At 36.4% G+C, this 18,457-nt stretch overlaps 1 protein-coding gene across 1 annotated transcript in view; it reads left to right on the top strand.

Annotated features, from left to right (window-relative positions):
* The window catches only part of LOC141565798 (solute carrier family 22 member 1-like), a 49,018-nt gene that overhangs the window by 9,781 nt on the left and 20,780 nt on the right, over window positions 1-18,457 (top strand). Inside the window, exons 2-6 of the mRNA XM_074309387.1 lie at window positions 10,325-10,428; window positions 12,946-13,100; window positions 14,041-14,209; window positions 16,581-16,695; window positions 17,198-17,307. Of these exons, the coding sequence (XP_074165488.1) occupies window positions 10,325-10,428; window positions 12,946-13,100; window positions 14,041-14,209; window positions 16,581-16,695; window positions 17,198-17,307 (653 nt within the window). The remainder of the gene's footprint in view (window positions 1-10,324; window positions 10,429-12,945; window positions 13,101-14,040; window positions 14,210-16,580; window positions 16,696-17,197; window positions 17,308-18,457) is intronic.

Below are 18,457 nucleotides of genomic sequence, written 5' to 3'. Positions count from 1 at the left end.
TAGGAGCCAGATGGATTAATCAGGATAAGATTTCTGGAAGAGGAGGCTTTAGTTGAACCTTGAAAAAAAGGAGGGTCAAGTTGACGGAGAAGAAAAGTGGGAGTGAGGGTAATTTTTACCTTAACTTGGGCTGCAGTTTTGTAGTAGGCTATAGGAAAGGGTCAGTCTGTCACTGAATAAATAAGTATTAAGCACCTACTATGTGCCAGGCATTGTGCTAAGTTCTAGGGTTACAAAAAGAAGCAAAAGTAGTTCCTGATCTCAAGGAACTCATGAGGAAACTAGGAAAATAAATATCCACAAACAAGCTAGAAACTTGGATAAACAGGAAATAATGAACAGAAGAAAGGCCCTAGAATTAAGGGGACTTTGGAAAAGACTTCCTGTACAATATTTTAGTTGGGACTTAAGGGAAGCCAGCAGGCAAAAATGAATGATGAAATACTGAGGCTCAGTGGATCGAGTCCAAGCTGGCAAGGGTAGGGATAATAAAAGATATTATATAATATGCTAACTTTTTCCTTTTTTTCTCATAGAAAACAATCTCCTTGTAAGATAACAGGGTGTATTCTAAAACACCTAACAAGAGAGAAATAACCACTGCCTGAGTACAAAGTCCAAGAGATCTAGTAATAATTGACTTTTAGGGGAAAAGAGAGACTATATAAATATATTAAGAAATATATTTACCAATGGGGATTAAAAGGATTTTAGAAAACAGATTTAACCTTAAAGAATAAAACCAAATGAATAAATATATATGCATGTATCTGTACATATATACATATATATCCATGTGTGCATATACATACATATATGTGTGTACACATATACATACAAAAGCATAGCACAAAATGAAGCATTTACCATATTCTAAACATCATGTTAACTACTGCAGATACAACAAAAATCCTTGAGCTTAGAGCCCACTGAGGGGGGAGGTAAAAGGAAATAATGTGTCCAAAATCAGTGTATATTTAAAATATAGGATGTGCCATTCTGCATATAAAAAATAAACAGAAAGTCATTAGGAGGGGATTATGGGAGAGGGGATGGCTCTTATGACTGGGGACATTCAGGATAGACTTCCTGTACAAGATGCTACCTGAACTATGGTAGGAAGAGGCAGAGGGAGGAAGAGAGAACGTTTCAGTGACATGCAAAGGAATATCAATTAACTTGTATCCAGGAATATCACTTTGGCATCTGCAGGGAAGATGGATTAAAAAGAGGGGAGAGGATAAAATAGAATGTGTTTTAATAATCTTGCTGAAAAGGGATAAGGACTGGGCTAAGTAAATTGAGTGGAAGAAAGGATAGATAAGAAAGATCTTTTGGAGGTAAAACTGATAAGATTCAAATACTCGTTGGTTATATGAAAGTGAGCTAACAAAGAGTTGAGTATGACTAAGGCTGCAAATGGGGTTGACTACTCAACAGAAATAGAGAAGATAAGAAGAAGGAATGATCAGTGATGTCAAACTCAAATAGAAATAGATCTCTGTGACAACATACTGACTTAGGAAACAATAAGTTAGCATTATTTATATGTTTTGTATTTGTGCTTATTCAATTAAATATTTCCTATTTATAGTTTTATCTAGTTCACGACCCCCTTGCTGTTGGGACTTTTGCCTTATCCCTAGGGTGACTTTAATACCTTTGACTAGCTTGTTGTAGTTCAGACATTTTTTCAGTTGTATCCAACTTAGATCATTTTAGAGATGAGGGAACTGAGGCAAACAGGGTTAGGTGATTTACCCAGAGCTACATATCCAAGGCCAGGTTTGAAGTCAGAAAGGTTAGTATTCTTTTTTTTTTACATGTACAACCATTTAAAACATATTTTCATATTAGTTATGTTGGGAAAGAAAAATCAGAACAAAATGGAAAACCATGAGAAAAAATAACAAAACTAAACAAAAAAGGTGAATATAGGATGCTTTGATCTTTATTAAGTCTCCATATTTCTTTCTCTGGTTGCAGATGGTATTTTCCACCTAAATCTATTGGAATTTTTTTGGATCACTGTATTATAGAGCTGAGCTAAGTCTATCATTGTTGATTATTGTACAATGTTGTTGTTATTATATTCAATGTTGTCCTGATTCTGCTCACTTCAATCAGCATCAATTCATGAAATCAGCCTGCTCATCATAACACTCATATTCCATTTCATTCATATGCCATGACTAATTCAGCCATCTCTCAATTGATGAGCATCTACTCAATTTTCAAGTTCTTGCCACCACAAAAAGGACTATACAAACATCTTTGCACATGTGGGTCCTTTCCCCTCTTTTATGATTTCTTTGGGATACAGACCAGTAGAGACACTGCTGGATCAAAGGATATGAACAGTTTTATAGTCTTTTGGGCATAGTTCCAAACTGCTCTCCAGAAAGACTCCGGGCCTGGTGCTCTATCCACTATCCTATCTTAGCTGCTCCCTCTGCCTAGGAAAACATAATGAATTCTGTTTTGGACATGTTGACTCTTGGATGCCACAGACTATCTAACTGGAAATGTCTAGGAAGTCATTTGTGACATAAATATAATGGATTCAGAGCAGGAAGGGCCCATATAACCCTTTTATTTTTACAGATGACAAACTGAGGCTCAGAGAAATGATTTTCTCAGTCCCACAAATAATAGGCAGCAGATCCAGGATACATTCCCAGATCCTCTAATTCCAAGTTTGCTGTTCTTTACCTTGTAACACTAGAATCTAAGAGAGAGATGAAGCCTGAATTAATACATTTGATTGCAGAGAGAGAATAGTTGAATTTATAGAAGCTGGTGATTTACCAAGAAAAATAGTATAAAGAGTGAAGAGAAGATGGCACCAGATGGAGCCCCAGTGTATTGCCACTGAAAGGGAAGTCCAGGAATGATGATCTAGCAAAGGATTGTGAGAAGTATGGATTAGGCAGGGAGGAGTACTCAAAGAACTGAAAACCTTAGAGGAAGAATCATGCAAAAGCTGCAGAGAGTTTTTTTTTTTTAAAGGGAGGGCTGAGAAAGGGCCATTGCTTTTATTTTATTTTTTAGAAAACAATCAGGGTTAAGTGATTTGTCCAAGGTCACACAGCTAATAAGTGTCTGGAGCCAAATTTGAAATTAGGTCTTCTTGATTCCAGTGCTGGTGCTGTTCCCTAGACCACCCAGCTGCCCCCAAGCCATCGCTTTTGATAGCAGATCATCTTGAAATTTACAGAACTTTGTTTTAGCTAAGTAGTAGAAAAAGAAGAAAGATTAAATAGAGAGGGAGGGATGAGGAAGAGGAAGTAATGAGTATTAGCAGATTTTTCTAGGAGTTTGTGGAAAGGAAAAAAAAGTTATTGGAAAATAGTAAAACATTTAAAGAAAAAAACAACATAAAACTGGTGGAGTCAGTGACCTTCGTCCTATTCCCATGAACAACCCAAGTCTTTCCTCTTTATATTTTTCTCCTCAATATCACTGTCTTGTGCCACACTCGGTATAGACAGAAATCATTAGTATTTAGTTAATAATTTGCTGTAAGGAATGTGACTAGAAAAAATAGAGATGCAGCCCTTGGAAGGATGGGTTGAAGGACAGAGGAGATACCCATAATCCCTTACTAAATGTTTTGTTTTTCTTCCTTCCCTCCAGTATCACTTAGCGTTTACACCATATTATCCTTGAAGATAAGAGTGAGGTTACCTTTTGGTCTTTTATCGAATCCTTGGTTCTTTGACCTTTGTCCATAGCTGCTATTTTCCACAATTTGAATTAGTTTTGTAACAGTTTGAAACCTGAATAAATTATTTAATTCTCAGGGAAAGTACTGCAAATGTCATATCCACATAATTTCTCCCTCTATTGAAAGTATTCCTGCTACTGGATCAGAAGTGAATAGAATCTAATCCCTTTTTCACTCTGTCTCTGATATCATTGGCTTAGCCGGTTAGATGTTTATATGCATTATACTTCCAAAGGAATATAGTCATTGATGTGGTGAGAAATATGCTAAGAATAATAATGGTTAATGTGAGTAATACCATTCAATAATAATTGTTTTAACAAGCACTAAGCCTTTGAAAAATAAACAGAGTTTATTCCAGTTAGAAACAAATGGTTTAATGGAAAGATCTCTGAACCAAGGCTTAAGTCTTCCTCTTGCCACTTTTTAGGAAAAGAAAAAAAAGAAAGTGGATGTTTATTTATTTATTTTATTTCAAGGATAAAGTTATTGTGTAAGAGAATAAAAACCTACAGTATTTTGATTTTAACCTCTACTTGGGATTAATAACATCTGACATTTGTTTCTCCAATAACAAAAAAATGTTCCACATGGCTAGAATTTATAATCAATTTCTGATTATGTATCAGTTGTGACTATGAGTTTAATTACATCCATTCAGTTCAATTCAACTAATTTCACTCAATTCAATGATTATGAAGTGCTTTCTACAATAGATGTAAGACATTATGCTAATTTCATTGAAGGATTCAATTATAAACAAAATACCAGCATCCCTGCTTCGGATGCCTTCCTTCTCAATCTCCACTCTCAACAAAATGACAGTTGGCTAACTATCTCAACTCACCACCACCCTTTACTCTCAAATCTCTTTCTTCTTTGTCTTATCATGGCTCATGTTTTCTAAATCCCGTCTTCAAATTATTTCTACTATGTGCCTTCTCTGCTCCTATGCTGCTGAGCAACTGATAGAACTTGTCCTTTCTATCCCTACAACATCCCTTTAAATATATACTTTTCTTTCTACTCACACAGCAAACACCCTAATCTGGATCTATATCACCTCTTACCTAGATTAATATTATTTTTAAAATTTTATGCATAGATAATTTTTCAGCATTGGCAATTGCAAAACCTCTTGTTCCAACTTTCCCCTCCTTTCCCCCACCCCTTCCCCCAGATGGCAGGTTGATCAATACATGTTAAATATGTGAAAGTATAAGTTAAATACAATATATGTATACATGTCCAAACAGTTGTTTTGCTGTACAAAAAGAATCGGACTTTGAGATAGTGTACCATTAACCTGTGAAGGAACAAAAATAGAGGGATTGGGAATTCTATGTAGTGGTTCATAGTCATCTCCCAGAGTTCTTTCGCTGGGTGTAAAGCTGGTTCAGTTCATTACTGCTCTTTTGGAACTTATTTGGTTCATCTCATTGTTGAAGATGAATACGTCTGTCAGAATTGATCATCATACAATATCATTGTTGAAGTGTATAATGATCTCCTGGTCCTGCTCATTTCACTCAGCATCAGTTGCTGTAAGTCTCTCCAGGCCTTTCTGAAATCATCCTGCTGGTCATTTCTTACAGAACAATAATATTCCATAACATTCATATACCACAATTTATCCAGCCATTCTCCAGATGATGGGCATCCACTTAGTTTCCAGTTTCTGGCCACCACAAAGAGGGCTGCCACAAACATTCTTGCACATACAGGTCCCTTTCCTTTCTTTAAGATCTCTTTGGGATATAAGCCCAGTAGTAACACTGATGGATCAAAGGGTATGCACAGTTTGTTAACTTTTTAAACATAGTTCCAAACTGCTCTCCAGAATGGCTGGATGTATTCACAATTCCACCAATAACGTATCAGTGTCCCTATTTTCCCACATCCCTGCCAACATTCTGAATTATCTTTCCCTGTCATTCTAGCCAATCTGACAGGGTGCAGTTCTTCCCTAGATTATTACACATTTCTTCTGAGTTAATTAAATTCTTCTTTGCTTATAGAGCACAGCACCTTCTCTGATGAGGGTACACCATGCTGGGCTGTCTTGTACTAATGTCTCCCATGTCATACAATTATGGGAGTTTTTAAGAGAGACCTTGAGAGTGTTCTTGTATTACTTTTTTTTGCCCATCTTGCCATATATGAGTTCTTCATAAAATACTCTTTTTGGCAAGAATACAAAGCACAGTTGAATTAGCTCAGAAGAAATGTGAGATGTGCAAAGTTAAAGAAGCCATTTCAAATGTTCATAGGGACTATTTGTGTCCGACCTGTGGCAGAGCATTCTGGGCTCATATTGATCTGAACGGCCACACTCAGACATACCCTAACTCAACTCTAACATGGTGATATCATTTTGGTCCTCTTTGAGAACGAAGAACAACAGACAGTCAACCAACCAACTAACCAAGACTATTTTTTTTTCTTGGAGAAAATAGGATTTTATTTGAAAAAAATTTTTTTAGTTAAAGCTTTTTATTTATAAAACATATGCATGGGCAATTTTTCAACATTGACACTTGCAAAACCTTCTGTTCCAAATTTTCCCTTCCTCCTTCCCCCCTTCCCTTAGATAGCAGGTAATCTATAATACATGTTAAATATGTTAAAATATATATTAAATCCAATATATGTATACATATTTATGTAATTATCTTGCTGCACAAGAAAAATCAAATCAAGAAGGAAAAAAATGGGAAAGAAAACAAAATGCAAACAAACAACAATAGAAAGAGTGAAAATGTGGTATTGTGTTTTACACTCAGCTCCTATGGTCCTCTCTTTTCGGGTGTAGATGGCTCTCTTCATCACTGAACAATTGGAATTGGTTTGAATCATCTCATTGTTGAAGAGAGCCTTGTCCATCAGAATTGATCATTGTATAGTCATGTTGTTGCTGTGTATAATGATCTCCTGGTCCTGCTCATTTCACTCAGCATCAGTTCATGTAAGTCTCTCCAAGTATATATTCATCCTGCTGATTGTTATCAAACAATAATATTCCATAACATTCATATACCATAACTTATTCAGCCATTCTCCAGCTGATGGGCATCCACTCAGTTTCCAGTTTCTTGCTACTACAAAAGGGCTGCCACATTCCCCTTCCCTCCCCCCGAGGCTGGGGTTAAGTGACTTGCCCAGGGTCACACAGCTAGGAAGTATTAAGTGTCTGAGACCAGATTTGAACTCGGGTCCTGTGAATTCAGGTTTGGTGCTCTATCCACTATGCCACCTAGCTGCCCTGGGCTGCCACATTTTTGCACATGTGGGTCCCTTTTTCTCCTTTAAGATCTCTTTGGGATATGTATTTCCAAACACTGCTGGGTCAAAGGGTATGCACAGTTTGATAACTTTTTGAGCATAGTTGCAAATCGTTCTCCAGAATGGTTGGATTCATTCACAACTCCACTAACAATGTATCAGTGTGTCCCAGTTGTCCTACATCCCCTCCAACATTTGTCATTATCTTCCTGTCATTTTAGCTAATCTGACAGGTGAGTAGTTGTGTCTCAGAATTGTCTTAATTTGCATTTCTCTGATTAATAGTGATTTAGAGCATCTTTTCACATGATTAGAAATGATTTTAATTTCTTCATCTGAAAATTGTCTGTTCATATCCTTTTACCATTTATCACCTGGAGAATGGCTTGAATTCTTATAAAGTTGAGTCAATTCTCTATATATTTTAGAAATGAGGCCTTTATCAGAACTTTTGAATATAAAAATGTTTTCACAGTTTATTGCTTCCCTTCTAATCTTGTCTCCATTAGTTTTGTTTGTACAAAAACTTTTAAATTTAATAGAATCAAAATTATCTATTTTGTGATCAATAATGATCTTTAATTCTTTGGTCACAAATTCCTTCCTCCTCCACAAGTCTGAGAGGTAAACTATCCTATATTCTTCTGATTTGTTTATAATATTCTTTATTTAGATCATGGACCCATTTTGACCTTATCTTGGTATGGGTTATTATATTTGGGTCAATGCCCATACCTAGTTTCCAATTTTCCCAGCAGTTTTTGTCAAATAGTGAATTCTTATCCCAAAACCTGGGGTCTTTGCATTTGTCAAACACTAGAGTTCTGTAGTTATTGACTATTTTGTCCTTTAAACCTAACCTATTCCACTGATCAACTGTTCTATTTCTTAGCCAATTTCAAATGGTTTTGATGACTGCTGCTTTATAATATAGTTTTAGATATGGTACAGCTAGGCCACTTTTGTTTGCTTTTTTCCCCATTAATTCCCTTGAAATTCTTGACCTTTTGTTCTTCCAGATGAAGTTTGTTGTTATTTTTTTCTACGTCAATAAAATAGTTTCTTGGGAGTTTGATTGGCATAGCACTAAATAAGTAGATTAATTTAGGTAGTATTGCCATTATTATATTTGCTTGACATATACAGGAGTACTCGATATTTTTCTATCTGACTTTATTTGTGTGGAAAGTATTTTGTAGTTTTGCTCAAATAGTTCCTGACTTTCTCTTGGCAGAGAGATTCCCAAATATTTTATACTATCAATAGTTATTTTAAATGGAACTTCTCTTTGTATCTCTTGCTGTTGGATTTTGTTAGTGATGTATTAAAAATGCTGATAATTTATGTAGATTTATTCTGTATCCTGCAACTTTGCTAAAGTTGTGGATTATTTAAAATATTTTTTAGTTGATTCTCTAGGGTTCTCTAAGCAAACCATCATGCCATCTGAAAAGAGTGATAATTTGGTTTTGTCATTACCTACTCTAATTCCTTCAATCTCTTTTCTTCTCTTATTGCCAAAGCTAACATTTCTAATACAATATTGAATAGTAATGGTGATAGTGGGTAATCTTGTTTCACCCCTGATCTTACTGGGAATGATTCCAGTTTATCCCCTTTACATATGATGCTTGCTGATGGCTTTAAATAGATGCTCCTGACTATTTTAAGGAAAAGTCCATTTATTCCTATATTTTCTAGTGTTTTTAACAGGAATGTATGTTGGCTTTTATCAAATGCTTTTCTGCATTTATTGAGATGATCATATGGTTTTTGTTAATTTGGTTATTGATAAAGTCAATTATGCTAATAGTTTTCCTAATATTGAACCAGTCCTGCATTCCTGGTATATAATCTTACTTGGTCATGATGTATTATTCTGGGAATATTTTCTGTAATCTCTTTACTAATATTTTATTTAAGATTTTTATTTCAATATTCATTAGGGAGATTGGTCTATAATTTTCTTTCTGTTTTCATCCTATCTGGTTTACGTGTCAGTACCATGTCTATCCAACCAAGACTATTGGCTGTCAATTCTAATTTGTCAAACTAATTTAGAGGCACTATATCAAGAAGAGTAGTGTGAGTATAATATGAAAAGAGAAAAGGTATTGGTTACCTTTTGAGTGCCTTTTGAGTTACGTTGGACATATGTAATTACTACAAGTGTTTCTCTCTACTAGTATTCACCATTTATGTACCCAATGTTTCCACTGAATTCTGTGAGTTTGTGGGAGAGTACTCAACCACAATTTTATTGGAAGGTGATTTGTTGCTATTGTTCTTATAAAACCATGTCAATAAATGTCTCTGCTTTGAGCTATTGTTTTTCTACTGGCTAACTATTAAAGGTATGTGCACAAGTGAAGGTTCATGAGGAATAGAGTACAAACTTACCTTGAATTTTGGGATAGTCACTCAACAAAATTTTCTTCATCTTCTGGGACACAATCTGTAATTATGAGTTGGGAGATAGTCTAAATAGAGAACTATACACATATGTAGACAAATATGAAACATATTCAAAACAAATATAAGATAACCTAGAGTATGAGTAGGAAGGGACTAGTAGATAAGAATGATCAAGAAAGCCTCATACAGAAGTTTGAACTGAGTTTGAAGGAAATTAGAAATTAGGAAAGTTAAGAGGAAAGCACCATGAGGCAAATTGCCAAAGTCAATTGTGTAATAGATGCAATCAGGGCAATTTCCAGTTTTTTGTCTTTCTCTTTAGTAGCAGTTCACTTGATCTTGCTCCAAATTTATTCCTGTTTCTTCTAATAAACACACCCTATCCTTCCATCAAACACATTTGAAAAAATAAATGCCTCTCACATGATAAATGGTATGACAGTGGAAAAGGCACTGGTTTTAGTGTCAAGGGACCTGAATTTAAATTCTGGCTCAGTCTTTACTAGTTATGTCATCCTGGGAAGGTCTTTTTGCTTTTCTAAGAATCAATTTCATCATCTATAAAATGAGAGGGCTGGCTTAAGATAATTGCTAAAATTTGTTCCAATTTAAAATCTAATGGAAAATATCAATATGGAAAACATAAGATATATATATATATATATATATATATATATATATATATATATATGTCAGAAGCAGAAAAATTCTTAAAAGAAATATTTTATACCAATTACTACAATAAGATCTTTTCTAAGAAAAGAAAGATGAAAATAAGAAGAACCCATGAGACGTGCCCAAGTGATGTGTAATATGTTGGCTTTGAGTGAGCTCTGGATTACAAAATAGTTTTTGTTTCTTTGGGATTGTATTTCTTCTAATAACGGCTTATCTCCTCAGTTTAACCTGGTGTGTGCCGATGCTTGGAAGGTGGACTTGTTCCAATCCTGTGTAAATGTGGGATTCTTTCTTGGCTCTCTGGGAATTGGCTATGTAGCAGACAGGTATGTAGAGGCTTCCTTTTCCCAATTCAGTTAAAGAAATATTTGCTTCTTAGAGCCACACTAGATGCTATGTAGAAATACACAAGAAATTTGACATAATCTCTGAATTCAAGAATTTGTGGTTACCATGTTTTAAACCGAAATAGTAGAGTCAATGGAGTATAGGGAAAAATAATGGATTTGAAATCAGAAGAACTGGGCTCTGATATCACCATTGCCATCTTGATGTTTAATAATATAGTGCCTTATAATTAATTAAAGGCTTTTATTCCAAGGTAGGATTAATTTAGAACAACTTAGGTAATTGGCTTAGGACTAGAATGCAATTAAATATTAATGGACCATAAAATATAATTAAAAACAATTTTATTTAGAATAGCTTAAAAAAGAAACAAATATAATTTCATTTGATCCTCATAACAATTCTAAGAAGTAGGTGCCATGATTATTCCCACTTTACAGCTGAAAAACCTGATATGTGATAAGGAACTTGTCTAAGGTCATATCAGTAGTAAATAAATAAATATTAGAGGCCAGATTTGAATTCAGGCCTTCCTGTCTTCCTGACTCCAGCTTTAACCACTGTGCCAGCTAGTTTCATGTTTAGGATAAGATTGAGAAGGATACATTTCAGACTATACCCCTCTACTTTTCAAATTCACCACTGCAATTCAGCAACATTCTGCCAGAAAGACAATGTGCTTACCATAAAATATAATATGGTGTGATGGATAGAGAATTGTCCTTGTTTCCACGAAGCCATGGCTTCAAGACCCATCTCTGACCCATTGAGCAATATTTGGGCAGCTGGATAGTAGAATGGTTAGAGTGCCAGACCTAGAGTCAGGAAGACCATCTTCCTGTGTTCATATCTAGCCTCAGACTGGCTGTGTGACCCTGGGCAAGTCACTTAGCACTTTTGCCTCAGTTGTAAAATGAGTTGGAGGAGGAAAAGGCAAACTACTCCAGTATCTCTGCCTAGAAATCCCCAAATGGATCACAGAACCAGAAATGTTGCTCATGACTGACCAATAAACAAACCTCTGAGTACAGCACTCTCTCCACAGCACCACTTTGGGTTGAATACCTACCCTTTCACTGGGAGAGATGATAACCTTTTCATGGGCTATTCTTATCCCCATTTCTCATAAATCTTGTAAAGGGGGTCTGACTCAATGTGGGGAGATGCTCCTCTGAGTCAGTGACATTTCTGGGAAACTAGTGCAGGCTTTGCTCCATCCTTTTGTTATCCCTCATTTCACAAGAGTGTAATCTCCTTCAAAGACTAGTTTAATCATCATAACCTCAGATGCCTCAGACATAATAATTGCTTAATAATGTTTATTTGAATTGAATTAAATTGCCATACAACAACTCCATCTTTGTTTCTAAGACTAAGTTCCATTATGAAGAGGCACAATGACACTGTCAAGGAGAGGGGAGGGGTCATTCTTGGTTTTGCAAAGACCTGGGTTTGATCCTGCCTAATACTAGCTGAATATTGATGGACACAGGCTGACCTTTCTGTGCCTCCAGCATCTCTACAAGATTCTGGGGATCCAGATGAGTGGCTGAATCGCATTAGCAAATTACATTGATGAAATAATCAAATCTACAGCCATACCACACTGAACATGCATGATCTTGTCTAATTTCAGAAATAACTAATTTATTAATAAATCAGCATTTATTAAGCACCACTAGGTCCTAAGACCTCCAGATACAGAGAGGCAAAAAATAGTCCTTGCCTTCAGAGAGCTCACAATCGAATGGGGTAGACAACATGCAAATACAAATGACAGAAAAAAAAATCCCTTAGGCACTCCTTGTGTCCCAATCAGCTGAGTTCATGGCAGTCATAAAAAACTAACTATAATGCAATCCTGGTTTCTTTGGGGTGGGAGTGGGCTATGTGTATGTGAACATATGCACATACACACACATGTCTATGTATATAGATTTATATCACAGCAAATATATATCATATATATCTCACTGATTTTAGTGGTTTCATGGATAGTAGTGAGTGGATACTTGGATTCTAATTAAGATCCTTTGATTCCAAGTTCTGCACTCTTTTTTTTTTTTTTTTTTTTTCCCCCCTGAGGCTGGGGTTAAGTGACTTGCCCAGGGTCACACAGCTAGGAAGTGTTAAGTGTCTGAGACAGATTTGAACTCCGGTCCTCCTGAATTCAGGGCTGGTGCTCTATCCACTGCGCCACCTAGCTGCCCCACGTTCTGCTCTCTTTATATGGTAACAATATAGTTTTGATTATGTCCCTTTTTAATGGGCCAAATACCACAGAGAGATTAGTGCCAATGGAGCAGAGCAAAAAAAAAATGGTTTTTCTCAATAATCTTAATGTGCCTTTTGTAGATAAAAATCACAAAATCCCATGGAGATGAGTCGTCCTCAGCTCTGCTCAGACATTCTCTTCTATCTGCCACACTGCCCCTTCAATTTAAAAAAATCTTTTATTTTGTTCTTGTTTCATCACTACTTTTGTTTCTCTGCAGGTTTGGTCGCAAAGTGTGTCTCTTAATTACAGTCTTCATCAATTCTCTGTCCGGAGTCCTCATGGCCATCTCCCCCAACTATGTCTCTATGCTCATTTTTCGTTTGCTGCAAGGACTGGTCAGCAAGGGGAGCTGGATCTCTGGATACATCTTAAGTAATTATTGACGGTTCCATCAACTCAAACAAAGACAGAAGTTAGAGGATATGATAAATTTGGGACCAGGCCAGAAAGGTTATTTTTGTTGCTATGGATGAGGGATGGAGAAAGAGCTACTGTTGAACCCAGTCTGAAGATGGAAGAGAGGGAATCCAGTTTGAATGCAGTTTCAGACACTTAATATTTTTGAAATAGAGATATAAGAGGAGCTAAAGGGAAAGAACATTATTAAAAGGAACAAAACTCCTCATTAAAAAAACCCACAACCAATATCTAAAACCTGAGGAATTCATAAATATTTTATATTTATATATATAGTGTCCTTTAAAGATTGAGAAGGAAACCCCTAAATCACAAGACTGTATAGGATCATTGATTTAGAACTGGAAAGGATTTTAGAAGCCATCAAATCCAAGGCCTTCATTTTACCCATGAGAAAACTAAGATGTCCTAGAATACCACTAAGAGACAGACAAAATCCTCATTTAGGCCCCCAGCATCCCTCACTGGGGCCAGTACAATGGATTCCAGTACCTAGAAAGAGGTAGTCTAATTAATCTTATTTTGAGAAAATAAAAATAAATATTCCAGAACCCTAAGTTTCTACCAGCAGAGAATATAATATTTTTCTACTGGTTATAATCTGCATTGATGACCATGGATATCTCTATTGTCAGTGAAATAGTATAGTAGACAGAGTTTGGGGTCTGGAGCCAGGAAAATCTGAGTTCAAATCTATCCTCGTACACGTACTAGTAGTATAACCTTGAGCAAGTAACTTAACCCTGTTTGCCTCAGTTTCCTCATGTGTAAAATGAGCTGGAGAAGGAAATGACTGGCTAGTCCAGTATCTTTGCCAAGAAAACCCCAAATAGGATGAGGAAGAGTTGGACATGACTTGAAATGACTGAAGAGTAACAAAATATCTCTATTTTAGTCACAGAATTTGTTGGCCCAGGATATAGAAGAACCGTGGCTATTCTCTACCAGATGGTTTTTACAGTTGGCCTTGTGATACTCTCAGGAATTGCTTACATGATCCCCCACTGGCGATGGCTCCAGCTTACTGTTTCTGTCCCAACCTTCCTCTTTTTGCTCTATTACTGGTAAGTACCACATTGCTCCTTTTCATTTTAAATGGCAATAGAGCAACTCACCCAGGAGGAACAAACAAGGATGTATTAGGATCTGCATTATCCTTTTCCCCAAACCTATACCTTTATTGAACATTTCTCTTCCCTTTGAGGGAAGAATTCTCCTTCCAAGTCATCTTAATTCATATCTTTGGAGCCAGCCTTAATTCCTCCCTCTCACTCCTTGTATCTAACCAGGGCCAATAATTCATGGGCCAAATACCACTAAGAGACAAAGACAAAACCCTCATTTAGGCCCCCAGCATCTCTCACTGGGGCCAGTGCAATGGATTCCAGTATGATCTGATTTCCTCAAGTCTATCTTATCTAAGCCATCATCTTCATAGTTGTCAAAATGATTCTCCTAAAGTACTATTCTGACCATGTTGCTTCAGAGCTGAATAAACTCCAAGGACGACCTACTAAATATAGGATGCAACACAAATTGTGGTTCTTGTTCAATTGTTTCTTGCTCTTCTTGATCCCGTTTGGGGTGTTCTTGGCAGAGTTATGGAGTGGTTTATCATTTCCTTCTCCCACTCATTTTTCAGATGAGGAAACCCAGTAAACAGAATTAAGTGACTTGCTAGTTAGTGTCTGAGATTGACTCCTGGTCTAGTGCTCTGTCCATTGAGTTCAGCAGATTCTTCCCCCAAAAAAGATTAAAGGAAAGAGGTTAAGAAAGGATGTGTGTGTAAATAAATAAATATATACATATATATATACATACATATATATATATATGTATATGTATATTTCCTGGCAAGAAGCCTAAGACTGAGCCAAAACTGGTAAATGATTATAATAAACTAACATCTGCAGGCTATTTGAACAATTCAGGGTCAAGGGGAGAGGCTGAGAATGTAGAGGCGTGATGCATTTTTGATCTTGGCCTAATCCATGTGAGTTTTTTCTCTCTATCTCTGTCTCTCTCCATCTCTCTGTCTCTGTCTCTGTTTTCTCTCTATCTCTGTCTCTATCTCTCTCCTTTCCTTCCTCTTTTCTCTGTTTGTCTCTATCTGTGTGTCTCTGTCTTTCTGTCACTATCTCTCTATATGCCTGTCTATCTCTCTGTCTCTCTTAACTCTGTCTTTGGTACAGGGCAGAGAGATTTATAATTGAGGATGTATAATTAGTAATAGTCTGAAGTGATATTGGAAAACTCAGGTCTTTCTAATTCCATGTTTAGAATTCTATGCATTATACCAAAAACTGCCTCTTGACCAGAAGATCTTCTCTCTTCTTTATTCTTAAATTAATAAATTGATCATATGTTTTAAAAGCACTTACTGTGTTCTAGGGATAGTATTCTAAATATTAATCTAGATGTTCCAGGAATTGTTCTAGAAACCCAAATATTCTGGTATTTTCCTGACAGGTTTGTTGTGAGGATCCAAGGAAATAATATTTGCAAAAAAAAAGCATTTAGCACATAGTAAGCAATATATAATTATTTATTCCCTTCCTTTTCCCCTCCTATTGAATATCCTATTAGATATAACTAGCTTGAGGAAGTCTCCCTTGTTTCCATCTTGTTCTAAATTATATCCTATTTTATTTACCTTCTAGTCATCCTTTCCCCCACTAGACTATTAGATTATTGACTATATTCCCACAAAGGAAGCCCTTAATAAATGCTTGCTCAGTTGAGTTTTCTTAGGGTCTCAGATACTGTTCATTCTATATGATAACAATATGGGCTATTAACACTTAGTGCTGGGGGCAGTTAGGTGGCGCAGTGGATAGAGCATCAGCATTGAATTCAGGAGGACCTGAGTTCAAATCTGGTCTCAGACACTAAACACTTCCTAGCTGTGTGGGCAAGTCACTTAACCCCAGCCTCAAAACAAAACAAAACAAAACAAAAACAACAACAAAAAAAACACTTAGTGCTTCTGCCATTAGTGTGAACCAGGCTGAAGTAGTTTTTTAAAACAACAGTTGTTTTTAAGACAACTCCCTTCACCCAGGAGGCAAGGACCTACCATGGATAAATTTCATGGAGTCTCTGAAGCTGGATGGCTTAAAAAATGACACCGTTATTTTCATTAAAATAAAATTCATCTAAATGAACTTTAGCATCTCCTTCAATTATTCAAAAATATTATTCTGAGAAGGGGTCCAAAGACTGCCATAGGGGCATGCTAAAAAAATGATGGAGAAACTCCTGATTTAAGACTATAAATTGCAGAGCAGCTAGAGATTTGTTTTGGTAGAGAGAATTTCTTCATTGGTAGTTCCCCATAACAATGAAGTCACAGATCCATTTCCATTCACCCCCCCTTTTTTTTTTTACCCTTTACTTTTAATGAACAAGATTTCAAATCATTGATTATAACTACAGGTGTGTACCTGAATCTCCGCGATGGCTGTTGTCACAGAAGAAAAAAACCAAAGCAATAAAGATAATGGACCACATTGCCCAAAAGAATGGGAAACTACTGCCTGCTAATCTCAAGGTAATTGTTATTCAGTCATGAATGACTCTTCATGAACCCATGGCCCATATTGTCCATTGAGTTTTCTTGGCAAAGATATTGCAGTGGTTTTCCATTTCCTTAGTTTAAGGCTTGCCAGGGTCACTCAGCTAGTAAATTCATAAGGCCAGATTTGATCTTTGCTTTTCTTGACTGCAGGCTCTATCCACTGAACCACCTAGATGCCTCCAATCTCAAGGTAATAGAGATAGGCGAAAAAAAAAGATATTAAGTCTAGGAATATAAAGCTATAACTGGCTTTTAAACTGTATGTGTGATATAGATTTGTTTCACATTTGAATTCTTGTCTTAAAATTTCCAAAGGCAATAACTGTATTTCCTATTGTGTTGCACTGGAACTTCAGGTTGGATAACTTGGACCAATCAGAGACTGGTTTGAAAGTTGATCCACACCTAAGCTATCTGCCTCATGATCTTGTCATTTCTGGGACAAGTCTTCTATGATGATATCTCTCTTTTCTAGACTCTTTCTCTTGAAGAAGATGATGATACTGAAAAGCTGAGTCCTTCCTTCGGAGACCTGTTCCGAACCCCACAGATAAGGCGGTACACTTTAATTCTGATGTACATCTGGTAAGGAAAAGTTCTGAAAATTTTCAACCCAAAGACAAGGAATGATCATTTGGCAACTGGTTAAGGAGACTAGGACGTTTCAGACTGAAAAAGAAAACTAAATAGTGATTTGATGAATTGTGTGTATGAATTATTCTAACAGAATACACTAATGAGTTCCTCTATGTATTCTGTAAGGAGTGCATAAAAAGAAATACACTTGTAAGTCAGTGAGTGAAATATGTAGATTATACACACACACACTCATTCACACACACACACACACACACACACACACACACACACACACACACACACACACACAGACACACATCTATGTAGAAAGTACTCAGAGGCAAAGTAGAAACAATCTACCCTCTTCACTCCCTTGGGAAAATTAACAGAATTCACAGTGTCAGGGTGTCTTTGATCTTCCACATCACGGCTCTTTTTTGCTCCTGCTCCTTGGTTCCAGCTCTTGATTTGATCCAGAAATTCCTCTGTTCAGCCCTCTTTTGGTTGCTCAATGCACATTGTTCCCTGGAACATGAATGTGATGGCTTCCCTTTAGGGAACTGAGTCCAAGTCAATGGGTTCTCCCTCTCTTTTCTGTATTCCTTTGTGTGTTCCCAGATCCCTAGCCTCTCTTCCTACGTGTATTGCTACCCCTTAAGTTAAGTTGAGTAGCATTTATTAAGCACCAGGACTATATGGCAGATGCTGTGCTAAATACAAGGAATGCAAAGAAACATTCTCTACCCCACAAAAAATTCTAGTCATTGCTCTCAAGGAGCTCACAGTCTAATTGGGCAACAACCCACTAACAAATGATAAATATAATCAATTAATGAAGATGGATGTATTAAGTGACTACTATGATGTCTAAGCACTGGGGATACCAAGAAAGGCAAAAGGCAGTCCTGGTTCATAAGGAGCTCACAATATTATATGGGAAACAAAATACCAACAATTGTATACAAAAAAGATACATACAGTTTAAACTAAGAGATAATCTACAAAGGAAGGAATTAGAATTAAGGGGGAAACAGAAAAGTGTCCTTATAGAAGAAGGGATTTTAGTTGAGATTTGAAGGAAGCCAGAGAAGTCAGGAGGCAGAGATGAAGAGGGAGAGTGTTCTGGACTTGAGAGTCAAATAGTGAAAATGTCCTG

Source organism: Sminthopsis crassicaudata, chromosome 4, assembly GCF_048593235.1.
Source record: "Sminthopsis crassicaudata isolate SCR6 chromosome 4, ASM4859323v1, whole genome shotgun sequence".
NCBI lineage: Eukaryota > Metazoa > Chordata > Mammalia > Dasyuromorphia > Dasyuridae > Sminthopsis > Sminthopsis crassicaudata.
The sequence above is the reverse complement of the archived record's forward strand: the minus strand, read 5'-3'. Positions and strand labels throughout refer to the sequence as shown.